The sequence below is a fragment of the Ceratotherium simum genome, chromosome 18, assembly GCF_057802395.1.
Source record: "Ceratotherium simum simum isolate JZ-2026a chromosome 18, ASM5780239v1, whole genome shotgun sequence".
Taxonomy (NCBI): Eukaryota; Metazoa; Chordata; class Mammalia; order Perissodactyla; family Rhinocerotidae; genus Ceratotherium; species Ceratotherium simum.
Window position 1 is genome coordinate 36499768 of NC_141917.1, and position 21900 is coordinate 36521667.

At 38.4% G+C, this 21900-nt stretch overlaps 1 protein-coding gene across 1 annotated transcript in view; it reads right to left on the reverse strand.

Annotated features, from left to right (window-relative positions):
* The window catches only part of FGF10 (fibroblast growth factor 10), an 81915-nt gene extending 73534 nt beyond the window's left edge, over nt 1-8381 (reverse strand). The window contains exon 1 of the mRNA XM_004422794.3: nt 7346-8381. Coding sequence (XP_004422851.1) covers nt 7346-7685 — 340 coding nt within the window. The 5' untranslated portion in view covers nt 7686-8381. The remainder of the gene's footprint in view (nt 1-7345) is intronic.
* Between the last annotated feature and the right edge of the window lie 13519 nt (nt 8382-21900).

The window sequence follows — 21900 nt, forward strand, 5'->3', positions numbered from 1 at the left end:
TCCATTCTCAGATGGTGTTTATCTGTGGTTTGCCCACTTCACTAAAGGCAAAGTTATAAGAAACTGGCCTGAGTGCTGGGACAAGGGAGAATTCACTGGAGATTCAAAATGAGGAGAGGCTCCTGATGGAGTATGTTGAATTTACATTGCTGAAGACTTTTATGCATAGAATATAAACTATCTGTTTTGGATGCTACACGTTCAAAAAGGTCTCAGCTGCTGGCTATAAACGTAACATGGGATGCTAAGCAATGATAATAGATGACTTTCCCTGGCCTCCATGGTATGTAAGGGGTTTAGAAACCAGGGAAAAGGAAAAAAAAAAGAAGAAGAAAACAAGAAAAGGAAAAGAAAATAATGGAGTGGTGAAGAGGTGATAGAGTATTAGAGAGTCACAATGCCTCAGAGGCAAGTTTGTCACAGATGGCTGATATTTCAGAAGTATAAATACCTCAAGACAGAAATATTAGAAAGAAATTGATGGGCCTTGAATTGTAAAGACTCTATGAATATGTCAAGTTATCCTCAAACAGAGGCAATGTCTCAAACAAGGTTAAGGATGAGCTAACACATACATTTATCAGTAAAGCATGTTAACACAAGGTCCTTGAAAGAAAATAATAATGATTATAGAAAAATGCCTTGTTAAAAAAGTCGTTAATTTTGCAGTTAACCATTCCTATTTAGAACTGAGTTGCAGTTACGCCATACTATTCATAATTAAGTTATAGTTGTAGTAAAAATATTAGGTTATATTCGGTTGATAATCCCTTGAAGTTGGAGATACACCGACTTAATCAATACTTTACCTCTTCTATTGTGATTAATTAAATGATTCACTCATATCTCACTGTCATCATTCGTTGTAGGAAGCATGCCAAACATTCGAAAATTCCTCATTAATGATAACACGCATACTGACAGATTAGATATAGGTAAAGGTGGACAGATTTAGGTTGAAGAATTATTAGGTGAACTATAAAATGAGGCAATGCTTTACTGCCAGCGCTATGAATCTATCACACGGTAATTGGAAGCACGTGTTAGCAGCAGTAAACAGGCACTGTCCGTTGTCCACCTTACATGGGAATCTACTCTGAGTGTCTTCTTTGATTTATTGTTCCAATTAGAACACAATGTTCAAAGAAAGAACACAGCTGACCTGATTTAAAAGCAAGCGAGCATTTAAGGCCATTATTTTGTGGATGACCCAGCTGTCTTTTAGATATCTTGAAACGTTCTATTTGCCTAAAATCTGTACTAATTAAATACTTGGTTTTAAACTGACTCTGTAAAGCATCAACATTTTGTATTTATTAATTCAGTAACAGAGTGTCACCGGTGGCTTCCCAAGATGCAGGTATATTTTCTTTCACTTATTTTAAAGGCACATTTCTAGGTTATCACTTGTTATACTGCCTGACTGGCACAGGTAAAGGTAACAGTCAGTGAAAACAGAGTGCCGATTATGAAAAGTAAATATTTTTAATCTGCAAAATCAAGTAATAGACATGATTGGTCAAATGGCAAACGTAAATGATCTTAAATCATTGTAATGTATCACGAAAAATTAAGATATGTCTTCATAATGGACTTAAGACAAAAGGAGATTTATTACTTTTCTAGACTGTAATAAAACTACATTAAAATCATATAAACATTAATCTTATGCCCCATCTTACTGGAAAATTAAAAGAGAACTTTAATTTCTAGGAGGGAAATGCTAATATTTTGCTTACTTACACTAAGCAAACATCAACTATTAATGCTGACAAATGTTGGAACAGTAACACTAAAAACGTCATCTGAATTACTCTTCATTGCAAAGTTCACAAAATTAATGTTAAGATAGATTAAAATCACTTTGAACTAATACACATGTATTACTTTTCCTTCTGATGCATAATAAAGAAATACCATTTGTACTATAGTTTTGGATAAGCATACAGACATTTAAGGCTTAGGAAAGATGTAGATATTCATAGGCAGCTCATAAATGTGAGGAACATTAGCTCCATTTCAAATGAGCTGTCAACTTTGTTCCAACATTTTGGCTTGTGCAAAGTCAGATGTTTGGATAATAAATGGGGTTTGCCTCTGAACATTAAGGTAATTGTGTGGGAATTTAAAGTGCTCATTCATGTTCTACTATAAGTTCATTAAACACTAAAGAAATGAACTGGAATGAGGCTTTTTGCTCTAAATTGGATAGTAGAAATGTAGAAGAAAATACGCGTACAATGGGCTTTCCTTCATTCTATAAGACATGATTCTTCTTCTTCATCGTCTTCCTCTTCCTCTTTCTTTTAAATTCTGTGCTTAAACATCATTTTGAAAACACTTGTTTCTAAAGAGTGGTTTATACCTTTGAGTAATAGATTACTAAAATACCCAAGACCTAGAGATTGGTGTCTCCGAATTCTCATACTCCAATATCGGCATGTCATTTCTGCTAACTGTTTTCTTGGGTTTCTTCTAGTAGATGGTTATAAATCAGGTTTATGAAGAGGAAACTCTCTGTAATTGTGCATTTTTAAAGGATTTATGATAAAGCCATCAAAGTGGAGGGTCCATATGGTAGGAATGCAGTAAAGGTAACAGGACAGTGTCACGTAAACATTAAAAACAGTGCCTTCCACCTTCATAAATCCTCAATGCTCATGATTAAATGCTGCCAGTTATAAATTATGCAACCAAACTCTAGAAACAACCACAACTTAAATAAGACACCAGTGGAAGCCATAAGTTGTATATAGGTTTTCTTCCCAGAAAACTGTTGTATATTCATTGGCGATAAAAATATTTGAGTCCCTATTTTCCAATTCCAACAATTATTTTCTCACTTTATTTAACTTCCTACAATAAACTCTAGTCCTGATTAAAAAGTAATAATGCAAACCTTTAATCCTAAACAATAATCTGTCATTTTTACATGGTGAAGTACCATTTTGATTTGCATACTCATTTTAAAGCTTTCTTAATATATATTTATATCGCTTTAGGTCTCTAAAATTTTGCCCTTTTTAGAGTCATATATCAGAAGTTTCTGCAACAGCCCAATGTCACACTGCTATTTACAATCAAATTATTTTATTACACATGGGAACAATTAAACATTTGGCCCTCAGCTGTAAACAATTACTATATATAATGACATTCACGAGTTTTCTTAGTCGCGTATTTCTAATGCCCTCTGTTAAAATAAGAGAGATTGATGTTTGTGTATTTTGTGTGTCCATAAGCAATTATATTCCCAAACATAATATCAAAAGAGATATTTCACCTAGAGAATGCACTACCATTGTCTGATACCATGTAGCCAGCCACCTGCAGCGACACCTTTAACATATTTCATTTCTGTTGCACTGTCATTTTACTGTTTTACGACTGTTTCAATTTCATTCTGAAGAACTATAGGTGTTCATAGCAAGAAGTAATTAAGGTTTGGGATAATTTTTTGGGGGGTTTTGGGGTGTCTAATTCTAATATATTGGTATCACTGGTGCCAGCAGCAGAGAGGTAGAAGAAATAAAGAACGATATAACCAAATAGACTTAGGCTTGAATCCCAGTTCTGCCAATTTCTAGTTGAAGGACCTTCAGTAATTTACTTTTTTTCAGGCTTAATTTTCATATTTGAAAAATGTGGATAGTTATATCTAAGTCATAGGACTATTATGAGTGTTAAATGAGATATATTTAAAGAAATGGGGTACATACTACATATTCAGTCCATACTGATTTCTCTGTCTCCCATACTCCTTGGCCGGAAAGACTCATAAGCACTGTGGCTTTCCATTTTGAGAATATCCATCCTTGGCTGTCTCAAGTTTACAGACACATTTTCTTTTCACTAGACTCCCCCTTTTTACCAGTGACTACCATGGGAGATGCCCACAGCTGTTTTACTCACGTCCAGTAATAAGTCCACCAGTCCCAGTTGTAAGGGTACCTAACAGCTGTATCCAGCCTTGCTGGAAGGCCAGAACTGGAGCCTAGTGGTAATGTTTCAAGGGCAAAGCTCTAGATGTAAAGAATGATAAAACAAACCTAAATGAGCCTGAGCATATCTAGTGACAGATACACCACAGCTATTCTAAATTATTCAAGCTTTCTCAGACTTCTAGCAGGAGAAACATAATTCATCTCCACTCCCTTTATTCTACTCTCATATAATGGAAAAGAAGCAAACAAAAAATACATCCGCTCTAAAAAAAAAAAAAGGAATTATAATAATCACCCAAATTGAGAAGAGTTTCTTCAGCACATGTAATATTTTTAGAACCATCCAATTTCTGGGAACCAGCTTTGGAGATAGAAGTCAAAAATGATTTTGCAATGCTTACCGGTGATTTCCTTACTCTCCTATTGTTACTGGCAAAAAGCCAGTAAAACAGTTGTTTAATTACCCAGGACATCACAAACATGTAACCTCTTAGGTAAGCTGTTACTGTATTTTAGCAGCAATAATACTAGGGTCAAAAGTAACAAAGAAAATTAAGCTTCAAATAAGCAAACCTCAAAAGAACAGCTTTGTGTATTTGGAATAATTAATAACTTGTTTAGGAAAATGTTACTGAAATGTGGTTTTTGGACAAGGAACTGACACTCTTCAGAGGTTAGATACCCTAATATTTAACAGGCTACCATTTGGTGGGCTGGCTGGCTGGTTACCCTGTAGGCATGGCAGAAGTTTGTTCACATGTAATTATGCAACATTTAGACAGTATTTTAATGATACCATGTAGTTCAGCTGAATCAGTCCAGCTGGAAATTGTAGCAGCATTCTGATTACCTGGCCACATGTGAAATTAAGGCTTTTTCAACCTCTACTTTTCACTTGCTATGTCTTGATACAGATGTTCTTGGAAAGCCTAAATTATTTATGGTTTGATGTTATTGAACAGAGCAAGCCCCGCCTCTTTCATCTTCAACCATTGATTAAGATTGCATTACTATATATTATATTATAATCTTAACAAGAACTATTAATATACTTTATCATATAGAAGCGATATTAACATATTTTGGACAGTTAGGATGAAAGTTTTCCACACTCATTTTTATGCAATAAAAATCATATACTTTTCTCTTTGCAGATATTGTAAAACCATGATTGTAAAAACATAATTTATTATAAAAATGTAATTCAATGTATACCCTGGAAATCATTTTACTAAATAGTTAATTGCACAGTAATATTATTTTAGAAAATAGTAATTTAAGTTGCGTAAATAAAATAGTTTAATTGTAGATTAGTCCTTGCATCACATTATAAAGACACTTAAAATGGAGCAATAGCAAAATCAAGTTAGTGTCAAAAAAAAAAAAAGAAAGTTTGCTCAAGGTTAACACTCTGAAATTTTATTATATTTCTTTATCTTTATGAACTAAAAATACAAAGAAGAATTTCAGTCCATGGGAATTATTTTTTTTAAACTCTGAGCTCATTCTTCTGTAAGTGTTTGGACCACTTCTTCCCCATTGTCCTACTTGGATGACACCACAACTATTTTGAAGTGAACAAAGGTATTAAATTTTTAATCAACAAACATGACATCTATACATAGCATCTAATGAGCTCAGGTAACAAATGACTTTCAAGCAAAAAATCTGCATCATAAATGACATTATTTCAGCCACTTTCTATGAATCAGAATGGAAAAAAATATGGGTAATGGATTATTTAACATCTGTAGTATTAAACACAAAATGGAATACTTTAAAATACTCCTACAAATATTTGTATTACTTGTAAACATATTGCTAATTTTAGTAAATGGCAGCAGCAGCTGAGGAGGAACAGAAGTTAATGTTGAATGTATGTGAGTCCCCAAATAAGAAAACTAAGTCTTAATTCTTGTAAATCTTTGTTTAAAAAGAAAATGCTAAGTTCTAGTTAACTCTCTTTCCCATTAGCACTAGATACTTTCTGGGCCAAAGAATCTTGAAATGTGTGACCCCTGTATTTCAGTTAGCTGGCAAATATATTCTTGGAATTCCCAAACAACTGACACAAAAAGGTCCCTTTAAAAGGTGACATGGAAGTACCATTGAGATAATGCTAAATGGTCATTAAAGACGTTTAAATGTCATTGTCTACTGTCTTCAGTGTGCCTGTTACATAGCCTCGGGATCCTTTCAAATAGCAATCAACAGAGGATGAATAAGTCTCACCACTTGAAAGTAACTAGGAAAGGAAGCCAACAGAGTAATCTGGCTTTGCTGGACTGAATCAAGAAGAGACACAATATCCACCCCTCCTCTTCTAGTTCTCCCTCCCCCTACCCAGCCCACACCCCTGCAAGAAAGAAAGAAGGAAGAGAAAGAGCTAAAGAGAGAAAGAAAGAGAGAGAGAAAGGAAAAAGGAAAGAAATCCAGGGATCCAGGGCATGATTTGTACTGAGGAGAAAATCTCATCCCATGGGATAAACTACAGCCATGGAAACAGACTTATGACTTTTACTTTGAAAATAAAAGATGACAATGAAATTTGTGTGAGGTCTGTGTGAATCCAGTCCCAGATGTTTACAATGCTGTAGTAGTATGGCTCTGCAATATGAGAGGTTTCAGAAGAAGGAGTACAACAGGACACCACAAAGCAGCACATATGCTATTGACAATGCAGACATGAGCATCATGTTACCAAGAGGGAAGGCAGGCAGAAGACAAACAGCAGCGGTGGTGCCTGAAAAGCTAACTTCATGGACTGCGATCACTCAAACCAACATGAGGGACCCACCCCCCCAAAAAAGATCAAAACCAGAAAAATGCTTTCGCTCCTATCTAGAGAGGTGGTGGGGTAAAGGGATGGGGGTGGGGAGCGAGTGGAATTGACTCTCTTTTTAAAAATAAAGTTCCCATAAAGCCCCTAAAATTGACAGCGGATAATTATTTTCAGCTTGAGGAAACTGTCCCAAAACTCTTAATAAGATTGCCAGCGAAAAGAAATAAAATGTGTTTACTTGAGCCTTTTCCAAAAGAGAGGGAAAGGAGACCTTGGGATGAGATGGGGAAGGGCGATGGAGACAGAGAGGGGCATCTACGCACTGCAACAACTCTCGGGCGCCCTGCTTGGTCCAGCGAGTGACAAGCCAGAGAGACAGGGCGGAAAGGGTGGCAAGGAGTAGGGGGTATGGAGGCTGCGTGCGGAGCCGTGGGGGTGCGGCAGCACAATGTATACGGGGCGGGGGGGGGGGGTGATTTAGTGTGAAAGTATTCCACTTAATCATTTTACAGGGGTTGGGGACGTAAATATTTAGCTGGCCACATCTGGAAGAGATTTTCCCCCCGTGTGGGGTGGGGGTGGATAATTGGAAGGAGGGGAGCGCGCATTTGTTACTTACTGTACGGGCAGTTCTCCTTCTTGGTACCGCTGACCTTCCCGTTCTTCTCAATCTTGAGAAAGTACTTGGTGAAAGAGAAGAGCTTTCTCCAGCGGACATCTCCTTGGAGGTGATTGTAGCTCCGCACGTGCCTCCCCGCACTGGAAGGAGAGGAGAACGAGGAGGAAGAGGAGGAGGAGGAAGAAGAGGAGTTGGTGGCCTCTGGTGACACCATGTCCTGACCAAGGGCTTGGCAGGTGACAGAGACGGAAGACACCAATAAGAGCAACAAGAAGCAGCAGCAGCAGCCGGGCAGGTGGGGAAAGGCTGAGGCACAATGTGTCAGTATCCATTTCCACATTGTACTGAAACTCTCGGCGCTGGAAATTGTCTCATCAGAAGGAACATACTGGAAGGGTAAGACCTGGTGCGAGGCAAGGAGACAGCTGGAAGTGGCGGCCGCTGGTTAGCTCCCTCTGGGCGCGGATTTGGCCAGAAGTGAGTGCACCAACATCCATAACTCCTCGGAAGGGCCGGCTGCCTCTCCTCGCTCCTTGCTCGGATCCGCTGCCCCGCGCTCTCGAGTGTCCCTGTGGATGGTGGACGTGGGTGGCCGCAGCAGCAGGAGCTGGTGGTGGCGGTGGTGGTGTTGGTCACGAGCGATCTTCACTCCCCCAGGAGTTACTTTGTTCTCTTCTTCACTCCTTTCTGCACCATGTTAGATGCAAAAAAGGGTCTGAAAAACAGATGACAGCACCGTGAACAAAATCCAAAGGGGTTGGGGTGGGAGGCTGGGGGAGATGTCTGCGCCCCTCTGCGGTTGGCACCTTCTGGTCCCTCTCCGCAGAGCCCCAGCCTGCTAGCCAGTTCTAAAAGTGCGTCCCTCTGGGGTTGTCAGAACTGGAGGCGGCTGCCTGGTCGCCGTTGTTTTCTTCCCTCTCTTGCTTTCTCTTTTTGGTGGTGCCTGTTGATTTGAAGCCTCCAGAAAGTCACTTCTTGTTGGGGGGGGGATGGCGGTTGGTGTTTTGTTTGGCTCTATTTCCCTCCCCCCCTTCCTTTGGAAAGCCAGCTTGTAAACAGGTTGAAGCCTGGAGTCTAAATGTCAGTGATTCTAAGCCAGAGGTGGGCTCTGCCTCTGCTGGTCAAACCTCATTTGCAGGGGTGGAGAAGCGGGGGGAGGGGGTCAAACGGCGGTGGGACATCTGAAACCCTCGGCTGCTGGGAACGCCAGGGAGAGGGAGGGGGTGGGGGCCGAGAGGGGGGAGAGTAGGGGAGCGAGGAGAGGAGAGTGCGATGCCTCTGCTCGGAGCTCGGGGGCTGCCCCGGGTCCCTTCCTCGCCGCTGCCGCAGCCGCAGCCACCGCCGGCGCCTCCGGCTCCGGCTAATTGCTGCTCCCGCTAAGGCGTCCTTGTGCTCGCTGCGCTGGCCACCGGCGCGAGCTGCATCCTCATGCTTCCCGAATTTTGCTGCCTTCCAGCCTGACCCAGTCCCCTCCGGGGAGCCCCTTTCTCACTTGTTTTCCAGCGTAGGATTTTTTTTTTTTTTTTTTTGCTTTTGGCAATGAAGTACTTGAGAGCCACCTGGAGCCTCGAGCTTGGCTGACTTTTATTTTCTCCCCCTCTCACTCTCAGAAGGAGGGGAGGGCTGGGGGAGAAAGCAGAAGATGCTGAGAATAACCCCTCCAAAGCAGCAGACTATAAACTCGTCGGAGCGAGCACAGAAAAAGAAGACATAATTAGCTTCCTTTCCTCCTCTTCTGCCAGCTTCCACGGAGGTCTCTGCTTTAATGAATCACTGATTTTTCGCTTCCGTTGCCGAAGTAAAAAGTTCACACTTTGTCCCTCCCCGCCTTTTAAGCTCAGGGAGATTTATCTTCACTCTTAAAAGTCGCCTTTCTCGGCGCAAATGAAATTGGGGACCGAAATGACCGATCTGTAATTGCTAACATGAGTCGTTTACTGAAACACGCGTGCACTTCAAAGCGAATGCGCTTTATTGAGACTGCGAAGATTTAACCGCATAATTTGGCTGAATATTCTGCTGTCTGTTTTCTTTTCTGTGCAATTTCCTTTGCACTTTGCCATAAAGGGGCGTTTTCTTTTTTCTATTATCTTCAAATTTAACGTTTGAAGGGCTCTATTTTATAATATAACTGCACTACTAGTCTCCTTCTCTCACACTCACCACCTCGCAACTCCCTCATTGCGATTAGAAACTTGCTCACAACCCAGGTAGAGACAGAATCAAGTCCCTGGCCAGCAAGCCTTTGCCAAGAATTTAGAGGCACAAAGAAGGAAAAACTGTGATAATCCGTTTCAATCTGAGTAAGAGAAAGTTCCTAGAGCATCACTTCTTTAAGAATTCCTCTAAACTAGGGAAAGCTTGACAGGAAGGAGTTCCTAAAGATATATTGGTATAAAATATTTACGTTCTGGAAGGCAATTGGACATTCCCGTTATGTTGAAACATGTGAAATTGCCAATATTTTATGCTTTTTGACCTTTGAAAGTGGCAATTTCATATGGTTCAACCTAATATTTAGGCTGCTCTTCTAAGAGGGAGAATCACTTCAAGGTGAACTTGGGAGTTTGACCTCTGCAACTGTAATATGGAGGGAACTAATCAGAACAGCTTGTGTATATACAAGCCAGAATCCCTATAACATACATTTGACCTCAATCTTCATTGTGAATATGAGAAAATACAAAGAAATTAAAAATCTCGCTTTAGAGATGGGCGTAAGGAATGATTGCCTGATTATGTTGTTTAGTGACCTGAAAAATGACTTTACATGCATCCTCTTACATTTTCCTGTGCAGTCAGAGCCTTTGAAATAGAACCATTTAATACTAGAATCAAGATTTTAATTGCATTATTTATAACCCATTGCAATGCTTATTCAAAAGATTTTGATAATGTGGTGAATAGTACAGTAGATTTTTAAATTTAATATAATTAGCTCTAATTCTGTAGCTATTAACTGGAGAGTTAAGTAAATAAACAGCATACGTCAAACAGGTCTTGTTCTTTCATTAAAGCGTGGATATTTAAAAATGAACTCACAGTGCTAATTTCAATTTTCTAGTTCAGAGTTTTATATCTGAGCTGACAAATGCCTGAAAGAGAGTATTGTGTTTCTAAGGGACTAGAGTTTCAGTCCAATTGTTCAGCAGAATCCAAAATGTTTGAATTGACAACTAGTTAAAACTACATGTTTTTTTTAATTGGGTTTGATGACACCATACAATAAAGGTTCTGCCGAGAAAAGTTACAAAACAGAGGAAGTATTATTTTGAGGTTTTTTTACACTGGGTATCAACACTATTAGTGCCAGCTTGAGATCTTTTTAATTCTTTTTAAACTCACAATAGACACCCCCCCCAAGGTAGGGGGGTGTCTCTTTCTCTCTCTCTCTCCCCCTCTCTCTTTCACACACACACACACATACACACACATCTACCAACTTTCTGCTCCAATAGAAGAAACTATTCAGATCTTTAAGTTAGAAGTTGTGTGTTTTTATTCTGTCTGAAATGGCGAAAAACACATCTTCAAAACTTCCATATTAAAATCTGGTTGCAGCAGGTGCAGTGTTTAAAAGTTCTGGAGCCTTTTTGCTGCTCTTCTGTACAGCGTGATGACAGGAAGGGCATTTACAAAACAGCCCAGAGGAGAAGCTGACATAGCTTTTTAGATTATATCTCATTCTTCTTTTCATTTCTGTACAGCCTTTCTTTTCTAGCACAGTTGAATCCCTAAATACTCCACTGCTCTGCATTGTTAGGTCATCTCTTAGGTTAGCCTGAGAAAGCCTGAGAAAAGTTCCACAGGAAAGATGCACTATTTAACGGAATTCAATCTCTCCCAATAGATTTGAATCACTAACATAAATGTATGAATGTAGATTATATCTCTGTAATGAGGACTGAATCATTCTCAGTTACTTCAAAGGACTGAAATTCTACCTTCCTTTTTTAGCAGCAATAATCAGGTCTTAATGGGTTCCTTTATTAATTGTTTCTCTGCAACGACTGAAAAGGACAGTACAAGCTTCAGATTAGAGTGATACCTGCTAATTCTAAATGCTGTTTTTCTCTTTCTTCCAACCTCTGGAAGGCATGCTTTATTTCTATGCCCTAAACATATCCAGTAGTATTAGGCTAAATCTTTATTGGAGGAAATAGATGTGGCCTTTTGTTAAATGTGATGTCTTGAAAAATTATTGAGGCTTTTAAAAAGCAAGACCATGGCCGCAGCCATTGAAGAATCCTGAAAGGTGGCTATTTAACCACAGAGAAGCAGTTTTCATATGTACTTCCAGATCCCTCACTAGTTATTCTGTTTGAGCACTTTACATTTCAAGTATGCATTTCCTGGATTCTTTATGCTTGGCACTATCTGTGGTTCAGTTACAAGATGTGTGTTCTATTATGTGTGATGTTATTGGCAGTGTCACTAAGCTGCTTCAACTAATACTAAGTCAGGTCAAAAGTCAGTCAGGGTGTTCTACAAAATAGACATGTGCAGGCCTCATTTTTGAAGCCTGCAGCCCTTATGAGTATGTGTCCCAGCCCACTTTCCCTTCTGGATATGAAAGATGCCAGCTTTAAAGCATTGTTGGGGCTTGTGATCTTCCCAGATTGTAGGTAGACATGATGCTTATAGTCAGTGACAAATGGGGCAAAAAAAAATAGTGATATCTTATTGTTTTGTAACTAGGGGTTTCAAGTGAAAGGAAAAGAGGCCTTACCTCACAGAGAGTAATGCAATACTTTAGAGCCAGTGGGAATCTTAGCAATAATGAATCCATTTTATAGATGAATGAACTGATACCCAGGTCACTGAGTGGTAGAACAGAGTTTAGAAATCAGGTGCTAGACTGTAGGCCATTGTCCTAATTTTTTTGTAACACCTGTCCTGTCTGTTTTCTCTGTCCCCCTCCCTGCTCGTCTTCTGCTTATCATTGATCACTCACGACTCTAATATGTCTGAGATGCCAGGGTGGAAGTGATAAGAGGGGTTAGAAGGAAAACCCTTATGGAAAACCAATACATCCTTGCAGCGAGAGATTAGCCAGAGAAAAGTAATAAAATAGTTTAGTGCTGAATTATTAAGTACCAGTTGATTAGCCAAATAAATATTGATATATAGTTGGCAAAGGGGGCTATTTTACCAAAGCTTGTGAAATGAATGCAATTAGAAAGCAATGTATACCATGTATTTTCAGAATATTCAAGGATTTTTTTCTATATAATCTGAATCTATAAGTTCTCCTCCAGGAAATTTATGTCATCTCCTAGAAAAGTAGATTTATAATTTGATTCTGCTTTCTGTATTCTAAAGTTAAATTTACATAAAGCGGTGTGATATTTGAAAGCATAGGTATTGGCTTAAATTTTTTCTAAGTTTAAACTAAGGTAAATTTTCTATTCTCTAGCTTTCAAACAGACTTAATGATCTATTATTGTGAAGGAAAAATGTCCAACATGGGGAAAAGGAAAAAAAATTCTATATAAGAATGTTTAAATCATACGATAAATCACCAAAAATTTCTGGAAACTGAACTCTGCATCTTGACACCAAACACAGCAAACCTATTTCCACAAAGCTGCTGTTGGTCTCCTCCCAGCTGATGGTAAACAGAACCTTCCCTTGACAAAGCTGTGAAGTCTCTGAAGAGTTCTGTTTGTTTTCTGTGCTCTCAGCTGTCCCTTTGTAGAGCTGTGCCTCCTTCCATTTCAAGCCCTCTACATTTCTTAGTCCTGTATCCTAAATCAAAATTTTAAACATTCTGATATCAGTCATTTGGTTGTGAATTAATTGGCAGGTCATAAAGTTTTCTTTAAAGTTGCAATGTCTTACAACAACAGATATTTATAGTGTGTTCATTTCTTCATCCATTCCCTTAATTGGTTTTTATTCAACTAATGTTTATTAATACCTAATATGTGCCAGCTAGGCACTGTGCATGGTGCAGGATTTTGCCTATAAATAAGACAGAGCTCTCACCTTGTAAAGAGCATTAATGAACGAATAAATGAATGAATGAATGATTTGGGGCACCTTATTGTTAGTGATGGACAAAATAGGGTTATCTTAGGACTCAGAAGGCAAATGCAGAAATTTGGGAGGAGAAAGAAGAGCCCCTGAGATTTCCTTCTGGTTGTCCTACTCCCCACAAAAGAGCCGAAGGAAACAGTGATTTCTGTTCTCTGACTTCATGAAGGATCAAGACTCGATCTTTTCCTGTTTTATGCCTCTGGCACAATCCCTCACAGTTTCTCCTACAGTCTGAGGATTTTCACTGCGTCCTTTCTGCCAACTCAACCTGACTTGCCCTCCTTTCCTTCTGCTCTCATACTCCTGGATGCATATTTTATGCCTGCTAGTTTATCATTTTAATTCCTTCCCAATAAGAGTTCCCTAATCCATCTGCTGTCTTGTGTGCCTCGTATTAAAACATACATGTTATCAAATAAAATTTGGCCTGATAACCATTCTCCCTATTTGACAAATTGTGCCTCTGTTAAATAGACTTTGACAAAGAAGATTTATTATCTGTGAATTACTGTTGACAGAAATATTATTGTGTTAGAGGAATGCAATATTCTCAGTGCTGGCTTTTCTGGGATTGGTCCCCAGATCCACTTTCTGCACTTCTCTGCTTAGCTCTATGCTGCCATCTGTGCATCACCAGTGTCCCTTGGGCAGACGACTTGCAGTTGGTTTTGTCAGTGGAAGAACAGGATCTTCAGAGGATCAGGGCACAGGAGAGAGAACTCTGGGTATTTCTTCCTCTACTCCTCCTCTTTGTGTCAGTGTCACTTTCCTGGCCGTGGCTGTGTCCCTCCAGATCCCACTTCCTTCTGGGTGACCCCTCCTCCAGGGCTCCCGCTATCACCGGAGTCCCTGCAATATTTCCTCCCCTCGCCCCTTAGGCTCAAGGAGTGTTAACAGTTCCTCTCTATTGCTGATCTGCCGTCATCATCTCTTGCTTGTTCCTTCACCTACCTACACCTCTGTAACTGGTAACTTTGTTTAAGTCTCTTCACCTGAATCAGTCGGGGTAAATCGTGTGTCCTAGTCAGGACACCGACTACAGTGCAGTATTCATCTCCTGCAGTAAGTAACCAGTACATAATATAAATGGGTTTTGTATATATGCAAGATCACAAGAGAGTGCAATTTCGTATAAAGTGCATTGTAGAGCATCCATCTAGTGCTTGCTCGATGTGCTATATTCTTTGAGCGGTACAAAAGATAATTATACATGGTGTTTGTCCTAAAAAAATAGAGAATCTAGCATTGAGTTTTGATTGATTATTACAGAGGTTTGTTATTTAGTGAATGATTTTGAGGTCCAAAACCAAAGAGTAAAACATTTTGATTGCTAAATGTTCAATAAAATACATTTACATAAATGACTTTAGAAAAAGAATTCAAGAAAGTAGAAATTGTGTTCATAAATGACATGCTTTTGTGGAAAGCTGGAGCAAAAGCTCTATATTAAAATTAGCTTGCTTAGGAGGCCGGCCCAGTGGCGTAGTGGTTAAGTTTGTGTGCTCTGCTTGGGTGACCCGGGCTTCACAGGTTCAGATCCCGGTTGTGGACCTATGCACCACTCATCAAGCCGTGCTGTGGCAGAATCCCATATACAGAATAGAGGAGGATTGACACAGATGTTAGCTCAGGGACAATCTTCCTCAGCAAAAAGAGGAAGATTGGCAACAGACGTTAGCTTGGGACCAATCTTCCTCACCAAAAAAAAAAAATAGCTTGTTTCTTTTCAGTTTACTATGAAAAATTTAAATGTTTCCTAATGTAAATCTTTACTAACCTTTAAAATAATTAAATTTTTGTGAGTAAATTTGTTATACTGACCTTTGCTTATAATTTAGCATAGAAAGGAAGGAGGGAAATTAATAGTATTATTTTCTAGCCTATTTTGTTTTTACCTAAAGACAATTCTTTAGAAATAGAGATGCAGGCAGCCTTGAATTGTACAGTTAGGCATAAAAACCGGGTATAGTATCACAACTCCCAAGATGAAATACATATACAGATAATTTTGCGGGTTGATCACTGTCCAGACAATTCCACAAATTTCCCAGACAGATAACTTCTGACAGAAATCAATATAGCCTAGACTTTATGGAACTCAGATCAAAGGTTTCTCTTTTATCCTCTCACCTTATCACCCTGAACAATGATAAAATTTCGAACTTTTATAGCTGGAAGAGACTTGAACTTTGTTAGTCCTACTGCCCTTACTTTACAGGTGGAAAAAAAAAGAAGAAGAAGAAGAAAAAGGCCTGAGAAGGTGAAGCAAGCTGTCCAGGATGATCGGACTAGTAGTGATAAGCTACTACGTAATCCCTAAACTAGCAAATGGCAGGAATTTCAGCCTTCACATACTTAAAGGATGTAATATACTTTCAAGAACAACAGTGGCCCCTGCTGAGGCTGTGGGACAGGAGGGGAGAAAAAGAACATTTCAGAATCTCCAGGGCATTTTGCATGTTGTTTGGAAAATTCTCAGGGTTTATTCCAATGTGTGCATTTAGAAGAGCATGTCCTTGTGGTTGAGAACATACTAGGCTATCCCTAAATTAGGAGAACATCTCAAGAAATCACTTAAATCCTAGCTGAGGGATGAGGAGACTGCTCTCAGGATAACAGTTCAAAAATGCATCATTATAAAATTTTTAATTTCTGCAAGAATCTATAATGGCTCCTTCTTGCTGCATTGTGGCTTTCATATTCCTATTTCAGTTATCAGTGAAGGCCTGGATATTTTGGTTTGTTATATATAAATTTTATAGGCAGAGGGAGAAAGGACTTAGAAATATCTCTTTGGCTAAATTGTGAGAAAGAAATACGGTTTTGCCTTTAACCAAAGTCATGCTCGTTTGTGGGTGGATTAGGTTGTATTCTTCCTACTTTATAGCACTAGCAACATTATAGCAATATTTTCTGGATTTTTTTGTTTAGCTGGTATTGTTTTTACTGTTTTAGCTATATTTGCTGTGGTTAAAAATAGAGAAATATATATGAGAAACAATTTAATCTCGTATTTTCTGCAACTAGAAACTTAATTGTGGCAAGTCACTTTACTCATTCTCACATTTCTGTCACAAACACACACACATCCCTCACCTCTGCAGGCACCTCTTGCTACACATCTAGTTTTGTTTTGGATTATTAAAAAATAAAGCCTGTCAGATCCTTTGGAATTGATTGAAAAAAAATTTTTTTATATCCAAAGCGTGTATTAGGGAGATGGCCAAGAGCTTAAAGTGGCCCGTTTTCATTATATTTTTTCCAGTTTTATTGAGAAATAATTGACATGCCTTACTGTATAACTTTAAGGTGTACAGCATGATGGCTTGATTTACATATATTGTGAAATGATTGCCGCAACAGGTTTAGTTAACACCCATCATCTCATAGAGATACAATAAAAAGAGAAGAAAAGAAAAATCTCTCCTTGTGATGAGAACTCTCAGGATCTACCCTCTTAACAACTTTCCTGTATATCACACAGCAGTGTTAACCATAGTCATCATGTTGTACATTACATCCCTAGTACTTATTTTATCTTGTAACTGGAAGCTCGTACCTTTTGACCACCTTCCTCCAAGTATGTAAACAGCTTTTGCGCTAGTTCAATATTTACTTATAACAGATTAATGTTATTTATATGAATTAGTGCTGGATTCTGTCTGCTTTAGAGGTCAACTTCTAGACTGATAGAAAAAACCCTAGTAAAAGAATTGCTCAGTAGACCAGGGAAAGTAGCCGGTTGTAATTGGAAGGCAACTATGAATATTTGATTTATCAAAGAAATTCAAGTGTTACATGAATAGACATGTGAGTTCTTTGTCATCGACAAACAAGATAGAGGAGGAAGTGGAAAAGAGTATTGACCGTGGATGTATACGTTGAAGTCCAAGAAGGTGAAGTAACCTGCTCAAATGGCAGAGCCAGGACTCACTCTCATCTTCCGACACAGTCCTGCTGAATGGAAAAGTGCTGAGTACCTAGACCGAGCACTTTGAACCTCAGAAATGCCAGTTGGCAAAGTTTGAGGGTATCTGTGTTGGAAGGATCTAGAGGTAAGGACAGTGGTACATCTGCATTGATGTCTATCTGTATTTTTCTTTTTCAGGTGCCTGAATTTATCATTTCTTCCAGAAAGTTCTGGGTTCTGAATGCATACTCAAATACAATCATGTTCTCTGCTTTATTCCTTTGCTAAATGCAGACATTTGTTCTGCACAACTGCCTCTTCTGTTTGATTACTGATACTACAACAGTAACAGCCAAGAGAGCCTTTTTCCCTAACTTGGGGGCTGTGCTCTGTGTCAAGTTACCTTTCTCCTTCTTTCCTTTGGGGCAGAGACCTGACTCCTGAGCTAGTTTTATGCCAAAATGAAAAATAATTTGGGTATTTTGCTTAGAAACGTAAGGCTGGATGGCTGCACATAGATTCTACACAATTAGTGGAGAAAAAACTTTTCAAGCTACTTGAGGACATTCCCAGTGAGCATTTGGAGCTTCGTTCCTTGCGGAGTCTTAATACAAGATCCCAATCTGACCACTAAAGACCTGAGGCGTGATGCCAAATCATTTTTTTAGAGAACAAAGGGGGCAGTGAGGAAAAAAATCCCTATTTACTCATTGCTTAAGAGTTAGACTTTAGGTAACAATCTCTGCTGTCATTTTCAATTCTGTTTTTGTATTTTGAGTTTGTCAGTTGAATTTTTGTTAATGCATTTCTAAATTAAGTAAAATTTTAAATTAGAACAAACATGGTAAACCTAAGGACAAGATCTCCCATTATCAAAGTCCAAAATAAAATTGTCCATGAGGTTAAAAAAAATTATAACTAAGGAAAGCCAGGGGGAAAAAGTGACTAGTTTATGTTTTAGTAAATAAGCAAGGGAAATGAAATACAGACAGCAAAGAAGCCACATATTTGGTAAAGATAGAAACCTCAGATTTTTTTTTTTTAAATAAAGCAAATTCCAGATTTAGCAATGTAAAGTATAATTAGTTTTGGTACTTAGGAATGTTTTATTGATAAACACCACCCTTTTAGGCCTACTGAAAATACACAAGGCTGTATCCACATGACAGCAGATAAATGTTTTAGGAAGAAATTAATTGTTGTATAAAGTTTTGGGAGCCAGTTGCATTTACATCATTTTTTGTCTTAAAAACATTTGCTTCTGTCATTTGGAGGAAATCCTTTTTTTCCTGTTTGAATTGTCTTTATTACCAAGTGAATTTTCCAAAGCCAGCCCACTGAGTGATTATTAAGGAAAACTGGAAATTTGTGGCTAACACTATGTTGGTAGATGAGAAAGAGAAAGCTCTATATCCCCCAATTTCCATGAGGAAAGGGGAGAAGCTGGAACTAAATTACAATTGAGAAGGAATGAGGGGAAGGTGAAATATTTTGTCACACAAGCTGTTTTCTACTAGGGCCCAGTGAAGGGGGATGGAGAGAGCAGCTCCCCTGGCGTGCCAATGGAAGAGGCTCTGATCCAGATCCCTGCCTTTCATCAAAGCAGCTGCAAGACTAAGAGCCTGAGCCCCAGCACTTTCCTCTTTGGTGGAGAGGAGTGGGTGAGGCACTATTCTCATTTCTAAGAGTGTGTGAATTGCCCGTGGAAGGGGTTGGAAGCTTGGGTAGGAGCCTGACAGAAGGGAGTGGTTGCTCCTCTGATGCACATTTTCCCAAAGTGATACCATTTTAAGACCCCTTACATAAATCACCACTATTTTCTCATAATGTTTTATTTTCAGCACTATTATATAGATATTATTAAAGTTAGTAAAAGTAACATGCTTTTGTTTGGGAGGGAGGAAATCTTTAAACAGTAGATTTTAATGATTTTTCATTTAAAAAGGTCTTAAAATTTATAGAATGGGAAGATAATGTGTTTTAAATTGGGCAATACTTTGAAACTCAAACCAGTCTTTGCCTCAGCAGATGTTGTGTGTGTTCTGTGCTGCTGAATATTATTCTGGATTTATTTTCTGACAAATGTGTATTTATGGAACTGTGTCTTATAGGACAATATATAATTTCTCAGTTTTCACTTTTGAGACCTCTATATTGCTAGAGAATTCTGAGTCTATCCAGGATGCAAGTGAGATGCAAAATGACAAATGCTTGATAACCTGTGTTTTAATTATCTCCACTAATAGTATCTTCTACAATGTTCATGTGGGGAGAAAAGAATAATTCAGAATATTTTTCCGGCTTATATAGTTTGTAATGATTACATTTTCAAGTGAATAGGAAAAGAAGGAAGAACACTAAACCTGGAAGTTAGGAAACCTAGATTATATTTTTGGTTCTGGCACTAATAGGGCTAATATTTAGGCAAAGGGATAGATTCCTTTTACTGTAAAATTCTCTAACCTATGAGACCCAGAATAATGAAAGATGTATTTTACTAGCATTGCACTATGGCAATAATAAAAACAGATGGTGTTTAACATTGAAAGCCTGATCTTATCACTTGAATTATTTCGTAGAATAGTGGAATGAAAGAACTGAAAGGTTCATCTAATACTAAACTCTATTTTCATTTTTTCTCCCTACGGTTGCAACTGAGGCAACTATGGTCCACATAGGAAAAATTATTTGCCCAGGATTATTCAGCTAATTAGTAACAGAACCTGTAGAAGCTGTGTGCCCCACCTTTCCAATATTCTTTTCACTAACCAATCCTTTACAGCAAACAGAATGTAAAGTTGTTGTTACTGTTAGAAAGTAAGTAATAGAGTGAGCAATATAGACTAAATGCAAATATGGATAAAGGAAACTCTGACTAAATAGATTTTTTTAAAATTTTATGCAGGTTTCTATAAAAAGACTTTAGGATAAATCTAGGTACTTAGGATAGGAAAAGGTTGGAAGTCAAGTCCACAGTACTTGATTAAAGAAGAGATATCAAGAGACAATCCTGATGGGATGAGACCATTTGTTGGATTATTTATTGATATTTGTAGTATTTGAGAGTCCTCAGTGACACTGGAATGATGGAAGTTGGAAGGTCTCAGCCAACAAGAATTAATTGATGAGAAACTATCAAAAAACTACACGAATAAGCAGAAAAAAGATATAATCTTTCGCCAGGTAATTTCTAGGAGTTTATCCCAAGGCAATGATCCTTGGGGTTCCTTCCTTTTGTGTGGAAAGATGACTTAATTTTCAATATCAGTCTCACTCTTCAACTAACTGAATTCAGCCCTGCCTATTTTGATCCTGTACTCCTCTAAGAATACATCTTTAGATAGAGAAGTTTGCTTTTATCATCACCTGGTGTTTCTCATTTTTAATACACTTTATTTGCTTTTTTTTTTAAAACTTACCATAGACTTTTTAGAAAATTTTGTCTAATGATTTCCCTTTGTCCATATATTTTCTCAATATGGTTGTATACTACCCTATACACTGCCCCATAGAAGGCTCTCCTTGTTCCTTGTATAGCCATGCTTAGGGTGTCCACTCCTTAAATTCTTAACCAGCACTCATCTCACTCCACTTTAGTGGCTCTGCAGTTAGATGGAAATAAAGCTAATTTTTACTTCATGGATTATCCAGTCCTATTTTGTAAAAGTATCTAGTAATTAATTTTTACAGCACCACATTGCATAATTCTGAGGGCCCATTATTTCTGTGTTAGTCTATGTGAAAAGTGTCTCCTGGTATTTTGCAATGCAGAGATTTATGTAGTAGACACTATTGGCTGCCTATGTAAGAACTATGACCAGCCTTTCCCTTTGTGACAGAGTCTTTAATTTATTTGGTGAACCCACCCTCCTCCTCAAGGCCATATAATTCACTGAACCAAGCATAATATACCATTGTTTTTGCTAGTGATTGTTTTTAGGATTGTTTTTAGAACTATGTGACATAGTTCTGGCATAAGGGAAGGCTTCTGGCAACCTTACTGATAAACGAAAAAGAGGTGTTTCTTTTCTTATGCCAGCCATTGTCATATGTAGATGTAGTCCCTGGACCTGCTGCAGAGTTTGTGTGGGAGGAGCAAGATACAGTCAGCAACCGTGTGGGATGACTGCATCTCTGATGGAAAATCACAGGCTTTCTGGTCTGAAACACCAAAATGCCCATCTGATGAGCTTGACCATTGGAAAGTTAGGGACAATTCTGGAAAGCAGAGAGCCAGAGAATGGGGGCTCCAGTTTTTCTGTATAAGCTCTGCATAATTATCTGGCTAACCACTGAAACATGCATGTATGCAACAGATCCTAGGTAAAAATAAAATAACTGAGCTGAGATTTGAGCTACTGAAGAATTTTTACTTTGAATCCAATCAAATTAACCAGTCAGAAGAATGTAACAGAATCCACAGCACATCATTCACAATGTCCAGTGTATAACCCAAATTCACTCAACATGTGAAGGATCAGGAAAATGTGACCCTTTCACAAAAGAAAGGTCAATCAGCAGATACTAAGATGACCCAAATGTTGGCATTAGCATAGAAGGATTTTTAAGGAGTTGTACTCAATGAGGTAAATTAAGGTAAAGAAAA